The 12,763-nt window shown below is 41.2% G+C and overlaps 1 protein-coding gene across 1 annotated transcript in view; it reads right to left on the reverse strand.

The window, feature by feature from the left end:
• Positions 1–169: 169 nt before the first annotated feature.
• kcnk9 (potassium channel, subfamily K, member 9) overlaps positions 170–12,763 on the reverse strand; it is a 49,043-nt gene continuing 36,449 nt past the window's right edge. The window contains exon 2 of the mRNA XM_037090395.1: positions 170–4,406. Within this exon, the coding sequence (XP_036946290.1) occupies positions 3,523–4,406 (884 nt within the window). The 3' untranslated portion in view covers positions 170–3,522. The remainder of the gene's footprint in view (positions 4,407–12,763) is intronic.

Consider the following 12,763-nt stretch of genomic DNA (forward strand, 5'->3'; position numbering starts at 1 on the left):
CATTTCCTGAAAGTCAAAGTCCGGAAATTTGGTGTAAGTTTTGTCAGTTTCCAGAAGCGTTGATTGATTTCGAAGGATAGAACTTGCTGAGGGATAAAAGAGCTCCCAGCCCTGTGTAACTTGAGAAAAAAAAAAAAAAAAAAACAACTCTGGTCTCTACATACTTAAAAAGACATTGACATCTTAAAAAGCATTTAGAAATGATGTTTATAGCTTCAATCCTGCTTAATTTTGGAGCTCAGTGAGAGTGAAAACGCTAGCATTGGGCCAGCTGTGACAAAAAAAGGCGCATTGGGCTTTAAGAAAAAAGGCCTGTGATCAACATAAATAACCAGACTTGCTTACATGTGGCTCTCAAAAAGGATCAGGATCACACAGGCCTCAGTGAGATGATGCATCTCAGTCGCGTTTTTTTGGAAAATTCCTGCTGTTGTGGAATGAAAATTCGATATGTACATTGTATTGTTTGGCCAATGCACTTGCACTTCTGGGATTGTGTTCATTATAGGAGCAAAACAACAAAAAGGTGGTTCATTCAAACCTGAGAACAAACATTATTGTACAGTTTGAATGAAAAAAAGACTTTGGCAAAAGAAACAGCTCATGGTGTGAATCATTCTTAAGAGTATTTGCCATTAAGATACTTTAGATAAGTTATTTTGAAATCATTTCCCCATTCATCATACAAAGTTCATGCACTAATCAACTCTTGCAAACATAAAAAAAAAACAAAAAACATCCTGATCCCTTTTCCCCTTCGAATATTTTACAGAAACTGAAAGGATCATACTGATGTTATTCAGCTGTTCTTATCTGTGATCTTCATCCGTCCCCTCGCATTAACTCATCGTCGCTGTTCCTGCTCGTTTCCATGTTGATGCGTTTATCAGGTTGTGCTTCCTTAATGGCTCCAAAGTGCATCCATACTTGGAGAGGTGTCAGTTTAGATCTACATGCTTCTCCGTCGCCGCGCAGAGCTCCGCTCTCGGTGCTGCGTCGTTTAGATCTGAGCTGGTTTCATCAGCAGACTCGGGGTCAGATGCTACGGGCATGCATAACGCAATACGCAGGACTTTGGAGCGCGATCATGCACGGCCTTTGATTAAAATTTACACTGCTTATGAATTCAGCTGGAGTCATTTCATTGCACTTTGGTCGCTGCTTAAAGGAGAAATCCACCTTCTGATCCTCTTGCGCTGAGTTGTATCATCACACCATGACATTTACTTCACTCATTTGAGTTGTTTGATAATTTTCCAAAAACCTGTGAATTCACTCCCCACGACCCAAATCATTGGCCCGAACTAGTCAAACAATGCTTCTGAAAAGATCGTGAGAACTTGTGGCACCAAATCAAAGGTTCAGCTATCTGGCCACATGACAGTGATTCATGTGTTTATTATTTAGAACTGGATTTCAGAGCCAATCCAGCACGAATTGCCTGCCCTGGTGCATAAGCCAAAAAGTTTCTGTCTTCCAGGTTTGCTTACTGGTAATGCTGTAGACTTTCTCCTGCAGAGGTCTCGTTTATAATGATGCTCTGTGGGCCACAGGGGAATTTTAGCTGCATTGCTGCAAGTGGCCACTGGGCAAAATTGAAAGGGAGGTCACCATATTCAGTTCTAAATGTGACATTCATGCAGTGATCTCGTGAACCCAGTCACAACACAACCTTAAAGGGGCACTATACCAATTTTAGAGTCGTAAACTGTCTTTTTGTGGCTCTGCAGGGAGCTCTTTACATCTCCAACTCGTCAAATACCGAAACTATATGGTGGCCGAACACACCCACAATCCCGAAGCGTCAGTATTCAACAAGCTGGGAAAAAAACCACAATGATGTCATAGTGATGTTATCAAGGTTATCTCCGTTTAGGTTTGAAACTTAGAAACTGAAGGTGTAAGGTTTGCAAAAAAAATGTCATTTAGGAGGCAGTGAGGATCTAATGAATGATGCTAGTGAGTCACATCATGCGAAGGATCTAGTCTTTTTAGAGCTTGATCCATACTGGGAACTGAAATGCAGGATATCTCAGCCTCTCTACCATTTTTGTCTGCCAAGGAGATTGTGTTGTGACCCAAGTCTGTTTGTTTGTTGGATTTACACATAATTTGGATGGAGGATGGGTCCCAGCCTACTATGGACCCCATTAACTCTTGGTGCAGATCCGGATAAAGGGAAGGAATTTCTGGGATTTTTTTTTCTCTCTTCTTTTAATGATGAAAAACATCTATATCTTCGTTAATTTCTCAGGGAATAATGCACAGATGTTGGTGAAAAAAAAACTGAGTAAGTACAATTTGATTTGGATGCTAGATATGATCAGCTTAAATTATGGTTCCGTAGTTATAGGTCGCTTAAGACTTAACAGGTTTGATATTGGATCAGTCTTGACTGAATGACAGGGGACTGTTGGGCCTTGGCAGAGGTATGCACTCTACTGAGTGCCATTCTAGTTTTATCCCTCTCTCGTCTCCCCCATGTTCATGGAATACTACATCACTGAATCACCATTTTGTTTGATGTCTTTAGCTGCACTGCATTCTCATCTATTAAGGCAACTGTAAATGAAGGAACTGGTCTCTGTGCCTCTCTTACAGTGGTGTTATCCCTGCAAGATTGCAGAGTATCTGTGTAGAATTATTAATGTAGAGGAGGAGTGCACTTTCATTGATTGAACTGATATTCACTGTGAATGTCAATGGGAAACAAAGCAAACCATAGTTGGTAAATGTGGTTACTAGCGTAGTGGAGAGGGTGGATTTTCCTTTTAGTCAGGTTTAAACTCTCATTGTGAAAAACGCTGTAGGTGGAATTGAAGTTCGTGTGGCCCGATTTCTGACTCTAGATAAGGGGGAAATATCAATAACAGCAGCATGATCCTTTAAATCCTAGACAAATAGATGGCCTTCGTACAGCTGTTCTATAAACAGACAAATGTCACAAAACCATGGCACACTCATTAAATGACATCTAATGCACATGCTAACATTGGCAACAATATTTTGGCTTGATGTGTGGTGAAACCATTGAAATATATGATTGCTTATAGAAAACAATACCTGATGCTTTAAGTCATTTTAAAATCTCTGTCTGCAGTGAGGCAATGGAATAGTACATAACGGCAAAAGTTTCTTCAAGTTAAGGTGAAACAAGCATACTCCCTTTTGAAAAATAGCATTTCCCCCAAGTGTGCATCATTTGGTATGTAACCAAAGTTATCAATTCATATCAATTTTGTACTGTAAATCTGAAATAAGGAAGGTCTTGTAGTTTGTGTAAATGGAGCAATCTCTTGAAAAAATAGACATCCATGCTTCATGCTTTGCATCCCATTGTGTCCACGCTTGCTGTTCTGCGTAGTGTTCTTCATCTGTTCCCAAGAATACTTTTTATATTACATACAACTAATAAAAAGGGAAAAAAAAGTGCTGAAATAAGATTTGGTAAGGAGCAGCATTGGAAATGTTTGACCTTGTGTATAAAACGTGGAAACTCATTTGTCCTCTCTGTGTTAGGGTTTAGATGGATTTCCTTCTCCTCATGAGCTGGTGATTGTCTGTGAAGCTGTGAAGGCCCGGAGACACCGAGCTGATGGGCGAAGGGAAGAAGCTGTTTTTCAAGGTGCTGGGCGAGATCTCCTCGATCCTGTAGGAAACCGAGTGAAAGTACTGATTGGGATTCAGCTGCGAGCTGAACGAGTTCTGATGGGAGAAGGCACAGCCCAGGCCTCCCATCCCTCCCCCAGAGCTGCCGAAGTCATGCGAGTGGTAGTGCATACAGGAGCAGACTGACTGTAAATCAGTCACTTCTGCCCGGTACGGCTCGCGCCGCCGCCGGCCCCGTGGCAGTGATTCGTCCTGGATGTGGATGATCATGCTGTTCCGGTTGCCAGCTAGCGAGGCGCGTTCCTCGGCGTCGCGCCGCTCGTCCTCGCTGTTCATAGTGAGGAAGCGGAGCACCACCAGGTTGAGGAAGGCCCCGATGACCGTCAGGCCCACCAGGATATACATGAAGCTAAAGGCCACATACAGGGGCTTCTTCTGGAGGGCCCGGTTCTTTTGAAGGGCCACAAAGTCCCCAAAGCCTATAGTTGTTAATGTGATGAAGCAGTAATAATATGACTGGAAGAAGCTCCAGTCCTCATAGTGGGAGAAGGCAGCAGCCCCGATGCACAGCGTGCCCACACAGGAGAAGAATCCTACGGTCACCATGTTCTCCATGGACACATCGGTGATGCTCATGCCGCAGCACTTCTTGATACGCTTCAGGAGGTACTTGACAAAAGTGTTCATCCTCTCACCCAGACTCTGAAACATGACAAGAGTCAGAGGGATTCCCAGGACGGCATAAAACATGCAAAAGGCCTTCCCTGCGTCGGTCCCCGGCGCAGCATGCCCATACCCTGAGAAGAGAGCAGACAGATAGCAGAAGTTAGTGATGCAAGAAGTTTTTTTGCTGGCCATATGTGAGGTGGCGGCGGCGTCGCGAGCGCTTCCCGCTGCTCAAAAAGCCCCTGGATCACTTTCTGTTTACAAACATGACCAAGCAAGAAATCTGCCTAAGAGTCTGCGAGCACTGCCAAAAGGGTTATTGAATAGGTGCATGCCACAGAAATGTGTCTGCTCATTAATCTTATTTGGGCACAAAGATTATGGCGAGTGGGTCGTCCAATTAGTCAGAAGTTTCCGGCGAGGTAGAGGAGTTTGGAGGAGGGATTGGAAAGAAGTCATGTGGGAGCCAGTGAAGCTTTTAGCTTAATTAAACTTTATCTTTAGACCACAAGCTGCTGACACACACACAAACAGACTTCTGGAAAAAAAAAAAAGGGGGCTAACATTTGGGTTCATACATTACGTTACGTCTCATCCTTAAATGTAATAGAAATGATTTCGGGTGCGTCGCACAATATTTACAGTTACTTCAGAAATTATGGCATGAATGAAACCTACTGCTCTTGAATATGCAGCACTGAAAACAGAGTGTCGTATTGATTTTCTCTCCTCTACCACGGCACATAACTGTGAGTATTAAACACCAAAATCATTGCCAAGAAACACCCACCATCAGTTGGCTTGTGTATCAGTTCAACAACTGCCTTCCAAATGGAGACATCATATTTTTGGTGTACCGTACATCATTTTTTTTTATTAATTTATATTTTGGATAGGTCCTGAACAAGTTCTGTGTTTTTGAGCTCACAAATATTGATATTGTGTTTTCCCGTGTGGCTTCCTACCCACTCGAGCATGTGTTTAGTTATGTACTTAAAAAAAAAAAAATTTTTAAATATTCAGCTCAATCTGATTTGAACCGGCAACCAGAGCACTTGTATTTGCATATACAGCGTGTATTCGTGGTTTCAGATTTCATCAGTGGAATATAAAGGAACATCCAATACCAGTTCTGCAATAAGTATTGATTAATAAGATTTTAAATTTATCAAAGATTTTTAAAGCTGCACTATCATTATTCGTGTGTTTTTTAACAATGGGTCAAATGACTGTGCATAATGTGAGGGCCACGTTAAGGGACGAACGCAGTTCAAACTCTTTAATTCCTAACCGATCAACAGTGTTTTTTTAGCTTCTTTTAGCTGATTATTTTGGTTTCTCCACCAGCAAACTTTATTTTTTAATAAGCGCTCTTTCCAGGCAGTTTAGCCCACCTGTTGTTTGTGCAGGTTTTTAACAGACAAGCTCTGATAAGCCCTCATCCACCTGTTTGGCCCACCTGTAGCAGACCATTTAGCCGCTAAAAGCTCTATATTTTTTCTCAAGAGTTGGTGGCAAAGCAAAAAGGGAGAGTAAAATTTGAGTTTCACTCACAAAGTGGCCAGAAACACAAATGAATTTGAATGTGTTTGTGTGTCTTTTATCAGGTAGGGTTACTGCTATGGTTTCACCTTGTGCATTTGCCTACAACTGGCCAACAAAATCAGTAATTCACCTTGAAGATGTGGTGAATGAATAACAAAATGGCATCAACAGAAACTAGCTTCTTTGCACATTTCCTAGTTTGTTTTGTACTGGGGTTAAATCTCTCCATGAACCCTGCTCTATCCTCTGTTGACTAAAACGACACGATGGTGAGATTGTATCATTTCAAATATGCAGTTTAGAATGGTGATACATCTTTTCCATCAGAAAAAAAAAAGTGTGGAGACCAAAAAAAAAAAAAAAATTAGTACCCACTTCAGATGGTATCTTCGGGAAAAGAACAACAACAGATCATATCTCCCGCACAGACATACAACAGTTTGAGGAAAAGTCCAATGCTTATCCTCATGACTAAACACTTGCTGATATAACCTTGCTCATCCAATTTGCCCTGAACTTAATTAACTTTATAATCCAAAATGTTATTATAGTTGTTTTGTATGTAATGGTCCTGTCATGTGCGTTTCCTTTTATTGTATTTTCCAGGTTTTTGTGGTCTCTTTGCAGTTCGTGCCATGTTTCCCTCCTGTGTTACAGCCTGATTTTCCCTCCTCACCTGTCCTTTATCAGCCTCATTAGCAGTGCTTTGTTCCTAGCGTTCTTGCCTATCGGCTCTTTTCCAGCTCTCTTGCCTCTTTGACACCCGTCCTTCTCCACCTGCACCTCATCCCCTCATCAGATTAGTTTGTTTTCATACCAGTTTTCAGTTCAGTCTCTGTCTGTTGTGTTTACCTGATCCCGAGGTTTAGTCTGAATAAAAGATCTGACTGCCAGCCACCTCTTGGATTTGGGTCTACCTTCTGCGCTCACTGTGGGACAGTTAACATTTCTAAACTTAAACAGTAACCGGTCTGCCAACTCATCACCCTGTGCAGCAGTGACATTGTATGGCACTACAGTACCATGCTACATCACACATGGGTGTGGTCACAAGCACAGACCACAGCCAACCACACCTAGCTGTAATTCTATACCACAGAGGCCAGAGCAGCAATGATTTTTCTCCTTCCAAGTCAGAGGTTACTCTCTAATTGCAAATCATGTACAGTGTATACTTAAAAAAAACATTTTTCGCAATATGTTGCAGTTTTTTTGCCATCGGTCAGAACCTATTTCAGAACACTGTGAAAATACATTTGATCCAAATGGACTTGCGGTCGCAAACTGATTTGAAAATTCTACAGTACAGCATCCAGCTGTATCCAGCATCATTCTTGACCTCAGAAAAAAGATGTTTCACAGAATTATCCAAACTCATTGTCATCTTACAGAAAAAAAATGACCATCTCTGGAAAATGCAGCAGACTCACTAAGGATAAAATCCATCCATCCATCATCTGTACACATTATATGTACGCCGCTTAATCCTCTGCAGGGTCGCGGGGGGGGCTGGAGCCTATCCCAGCTGACTTAGGGCGACAGGTCGCCAGTCTATCGCAGGGCTACACATAGAGACGAACAACCACACTCTCATTCAGACCTACGGACAATTTAGAATGATCAATTAACCTCAGTATGTTTTTGGACTGTGGGAGGAAGCCGGAGTACCCGGTGAAAACCCACGCTGGCACAGGGAGAACATGCAAACTCCACACAGAAAGATCCCAGGCGTCCCAACCGGGACGCGAAACGGCGATCTTCTAGCTGTGAGGCAGCAGTGCTAGCCACTGGGCCACTGTGCAGCCCAAGGATAAAATGATTTAAAAAATAATACATTTGCATGTGTCGTAGTTTACGTACCATACTGACATTTCAACAAAACGTGTAATATCACGTTCACATTTTGTGTCTATGATTCAACTTTCATGTCTGAAGGTAGATTGAAAGGTGATGTAACAGGCACAAAGCTGTAAAGCCAGTGACCTCAGTTTAAGACTGTTTCAACATTTGTAAGTGTGACCCAGAGTCTGTTGCCAAAAAAAAAAAAAATGTATTCTGGCCATTGGATTACGAAAAATTGCAATCATAATACACAAATGTTAAGTGTAGTTTCTTTTCAAAGGCAACCAAACATTCAGAATCAGTGTTCGGGCACTGAAGTTAGATGTCTGCACAGGAAGCTGAAGGATCAGCTGCAGGTCAGCAACAACTCACTGTGTCGGCGGCGTGTGCTGACTGCAAATGAGCTGATCGAATTCCTCAGACACTGGCCAGCAATGTGCACATTATGTCCACATACACTTCCCTCAAATACATGAACAATCCTATAAGAAGTATCTTAAATGCACAAATCTTGATTGCTGTGTTAGATAATGCAGTCAAGATATTAATGCCAATACGATGTGTGAAAGATAACTAAACCAAACAATAAACAAATCGGTCATTAGTGAAATACCTCCTGATCTAAATTTAATCTAATTAATGCAGGATAAAAAAGGGGGGAAAAAAAAGAAAGACTTATGTACAAACCCTCCTGTACTGCTTATGAAAACATAATGTGCAAGATGTAGCGAAACAAGCCTGTGGCACCCCAAAAGTTATAATTACATCTCCAGGCAGATTTGTATTCTGCCAAGACATCTGTCTTCTTCCCTCCTTCCCTAAAAATTTGCAAATTAATTGATATTGATTCTCATTGCTTGAATTTTGTTCTCGCTGGGTAATTAGGACATAATGAATTACGGTGGCAGCTGTGAAGAAATGACAGCATTCATTTGATTTGTGCTCCAGTTTTACTGTGCAGACAGATTACCACAGCTCTCCTGTCTGTGTCTAATCATTAGACATTATGTTTTTACACTCAAGCATGTTATGTAATGACTCAAACATGGAGTTCTGTTTGGAAAAGTCATTAGAGGTTTGTGTGCGACTTTCACTCTCAACAGCCTCTCCCTGCTGCAATCAGACCGGAGTGTATTAGGTATCGATTCAACGGCCGCCAGCTCCAGGGTCAACCACACTGGTATGTATTTCCTGTTCCTGTCCTCCTCTTTAAAAGTTTAAAACTGGACCTAAGTGTCCGTGGGGTGATGCTTGATTGCACTGTGATAACCAAAGTCTGGATCTGTAAGTGACAACAGGTTAGTCAAGTCATGAAAGCAGTCTATGGTAACACTTGGTCCTTCTAAGACATCTAATGACATCATTAACATGTTGATTGCGAGATTATAAGACATTAAAAAGCACTTGTGAGAAGCTTGTTAATAGTTTATAGACACTTAGAATGTTAACAAAAGCTATTCAAGTTTATAAGCCTTCTTGAAAGTGTCAGTTTGTTGCGGCATCAGTGTACCAGTGTGTCTGCTTCTGTTCCTTAACTCTGCCTTCCCTCCCAACACTAGCAGCTCTTTGAACACACTGTGTCTACTTATTTAATTTTTTATGCTAAATTTATGAAAATAGACCATATTTTAGTGATGGTAAACATGTAGAATTTTATAAAAACTGTGAACATTAACTAATGTAGGCAACTTCTTTGGCGTCTGTGGGGAATGTCCCCAGACTCTCTTAAGAAATCACAAAATTTTGATAAGAGAAACTTTATAGACTCTGTGAAACTCTGTCTACAACAAAAGCTCAATCACTTGGGTCTTCTCATTAATTCAGCAAATGTTTTACATGAAGATATTTCTTTTTGTGTGTATGCAACATTATATATTTTTGTTCGGCTGACGGTCACTCGGGATCATGTCGAGGCACATGTCAATGCCAGGTGTGAACTGACGGACGTACAGCTGTCTACTTGTGATCGGGTCTCTCAGGTCGGATGTTGGTACCAAATGTGAACAGCCCCTCGGTGACTTTAGTCGGGCCCTAAGCCACACCACCGCTGCTGTACAGAGCAGTGTTCGCTGTTTATTCAAAAGGTATTCATATTGAACGTGCTGCGTGTACCAATTGCACCAAATTTGCACTCCCTTGGCTCCTCAGCAACAGACCCGCCGAGTGTGAATAATAAGAAGAAGAAGAAGATATGTGACAGACAGGCAGACCTTACTTTATAGTCAGATGTCATGACAAACACATGTATTGACTTTAGCTATCTTTAATGTCACTGTTAAACTTTACAAAGGTGTTTGTTCTTTTATTAGGATTAATACATATCTTATCATGTGTTAATTAACAGTGAACAGTCCTTTCTGCAGCAATCTGATCCAAGGTGAGAATTAGTATTGGGGAAGAAATGTTATTCAGAAGAGAAGATCTTCATTTACTGAGTTTAAAAAACAAACAAACAAACAAATTACTTGTTTTTATGACTGAATAAACACAATAAACAAGCCATTCTAGTTTCAAACAGTGACTGGGACTTTATTTTCTTTTGAGAACAGCTTGTTTATTCAGTTATGGAAAAAATTAATATCTCTGAGTTTGTATTGTTACCTCATCGTATTGTAAATATTAAAATTATGTGTTTGAATTTCTCACACAGCACCTATTTAAGGTTAATCAATCACTTATTATGTAATTAGTTAGCTTTCAAAGCTTCTCAACCTGGAATTGGCACTATATATGGTCAAGGTTGAAATGTTTGCCATGGGGGGGTTTATATAGTCTTAACATAATAATGTTAATAGGACTCATCAAGGGCTGTATTACCTCTTAACTAATGCTTATGACCACAAAAAACTTCACCTGGCACATTAAAATGATAATGTAACAATGAAAATCCATCCTACAGTGAGGTCATATCAACATATCAGCTTTAGCTCCCACATTCATTACCGTCCTTACATTTCCAATGCAATAACACAGGACGATTAACGGGGATCAGCAGGGACCCAGTGAGACAGCCCGCAGACCTGAACAGTATACTTCTGTTGCGTAATTACTTGTAAATGTAATCATCTGCGACATTCTCATATCAAATAATGTCCACTCGGCTATACTGTCTATCACTGATACCAGACGATAAGACGGTAGTTCAGCTTTTCTATCCGGGGAAAATCCTCTGCTGCACAACTTCTGATGAATTTCACACAAGAAAACACACCAAAATGATTTCCTCAGCCCCGAATAAGTAAGAGAGGAAAAAAGATGATTACAGATTCATATTAAAGTTATTTATTTCTTCCAAGCCAGTCTCTTAAAGCATTTCTTTGATGTCGTTGATGGGATGTGTGGTTCTCTGAGGCGGCGCCGCACTGTGTAATCTGTTTGTCCTGTTATAATGACTCTATTATCTGCTGTTGTCTTGGGAACAGACGTATTTGCTCTGCCACACAGAGGCCTGCCATGCACAGGTGCCTTTGTGCTCATGTGTGCACAGGTGAACGCGTGTGTTCAGCGCGGCATGTAGCGCAGCGGAAAGAGAATCACACTCTTTAATGAGAGACAAAAGGCACGAGAACAAATATTCTCGCAAATATTACGCAACGCGAAACATTCTGAGGCTGATGTTCCGGACGTCCATTCAGGCGTCCTGAAGGGGGAAGAAACAGACGTGGCACAAGAGCTGCGGCAGACAGCATTTGTTTGCAAAAAAAAAAAAAACCCACACCAGTCTTATCTGCCGGAAGCACAAAGTGTCTCTGCGACAGAGAAGAGCTCCACAATCCGCTAATTGAGATGCTGTAAATTTGCCCAAACGGAAATCTGATGTGGAGACGATCAGAAGAAATCTTTGAGAAATTGCCTCCTGAACAGATTTGCCTTAAGCAGAAAGTCTTTGGGCCTTCCTTTGTTGCAAATTAATACTAAAGGATGTTGGATTTTAATAAACAATGTAACATCTGACTGCTTTAATAAACAATTTAGACATTTTGTAAAGAAACCAGCTGCTTAAAAAACAAAAAAAAACAAAAAAAAAAAAAAACCATTGCAGTCCTTGGAGCATCGCTCAATAAGCCAGTCCATGGACTAAAACTAGATCTGCTGGCCATTTGTGGAGAAATAAACAGCAGAAAGTAAAGTGAAAGTCAGTCTGGTTTCTGTGTGCCTCAGCGCGAGCTAAGAACAGCATTTCGGGGCAGTTTAGCAGCTTCTCTCCCTGAACATTTTTCGGTTTGAAGCCTTCTGTATCACTGCACATCTGTTGAGTCACTCTTTAAATGTTGAACAAACCAGAGTGGGAAGTGCTGTAACGTGTCTACTCAAAGTTGACTCATGAGAATATTTTTAGTGTCATTTGGAGTAGGAAGAGATAAGAACTGGAGCTCAATACACTTTGGTGTCACAAACGTTTTTGTTTTTTTTGTTTTTTATTATAAAACAAGACTGCATCCCGTACTCAACACACCCCTTTCCCATTCCACTTAGCCTTACCCTTCTGTTTTGCTTCAGGCCTTATAGTAGGTTGTCACCGTTCTTGTTGAGATGGAGGGGTAAGGTGAGGTGTTCAGGCTACATTAGGTGCACTTCAAACCAGGGGTTATGAGAATTCTCTGTCGTTTCAATATATTATGGTCCTCTTCTTTACAAAAAAAAAAAACTTTTCTGATGCTTTGGTGGCCAAGCAGCTACCTGATGTTATGTTGTTATTGCTGATTTGCAGTGTTATATCAACGATCCATGTTTTTCTGTCTGCATCAGATAAATGGCAAGCGGCGTTGTGATAATCCCTGGATTGCTGGTAAAACAAGAGAAATCATTGTGTCCAGTTGTGTCTGTTTACATAAACTACCACTGACTACCCCACTACCCCTGCTAACTTGGTTCCAGGGTGCAAGACGGCACTCATAATTTAAGGGGAAGGGGTAAAAATTGGTTATGGGATTGAGCCAAAGACTCTACAGACATGCTTAGCAGCATGTGTCAGCACGCCAGCATTCACACACTGGCCGTGATATCATGCTGGCATTTAGCCAAGCACAATGTTTACCATCTACACCATGATAGTGTAGCATTTGCAAAATAGCACTTAACACAATCTCATTTGGGCAGC

The sequence above is a fragment of the Acanthopagrus latus genome, chromosome 3 (assembly GCF_904848185.1).
Source record: "Acanthopagrus latus isolate v.2019 chromosome 3, fAcaLat1.1, whole genome shotgun sequence".
NCBI classification, from domain to species: domain Eukaryota; kingdom Metazoa; phylum Chordata; class Actinopteri; order Spariformes; family Sparidae; genus Acanthopagrus; species Acanthopagrus latus.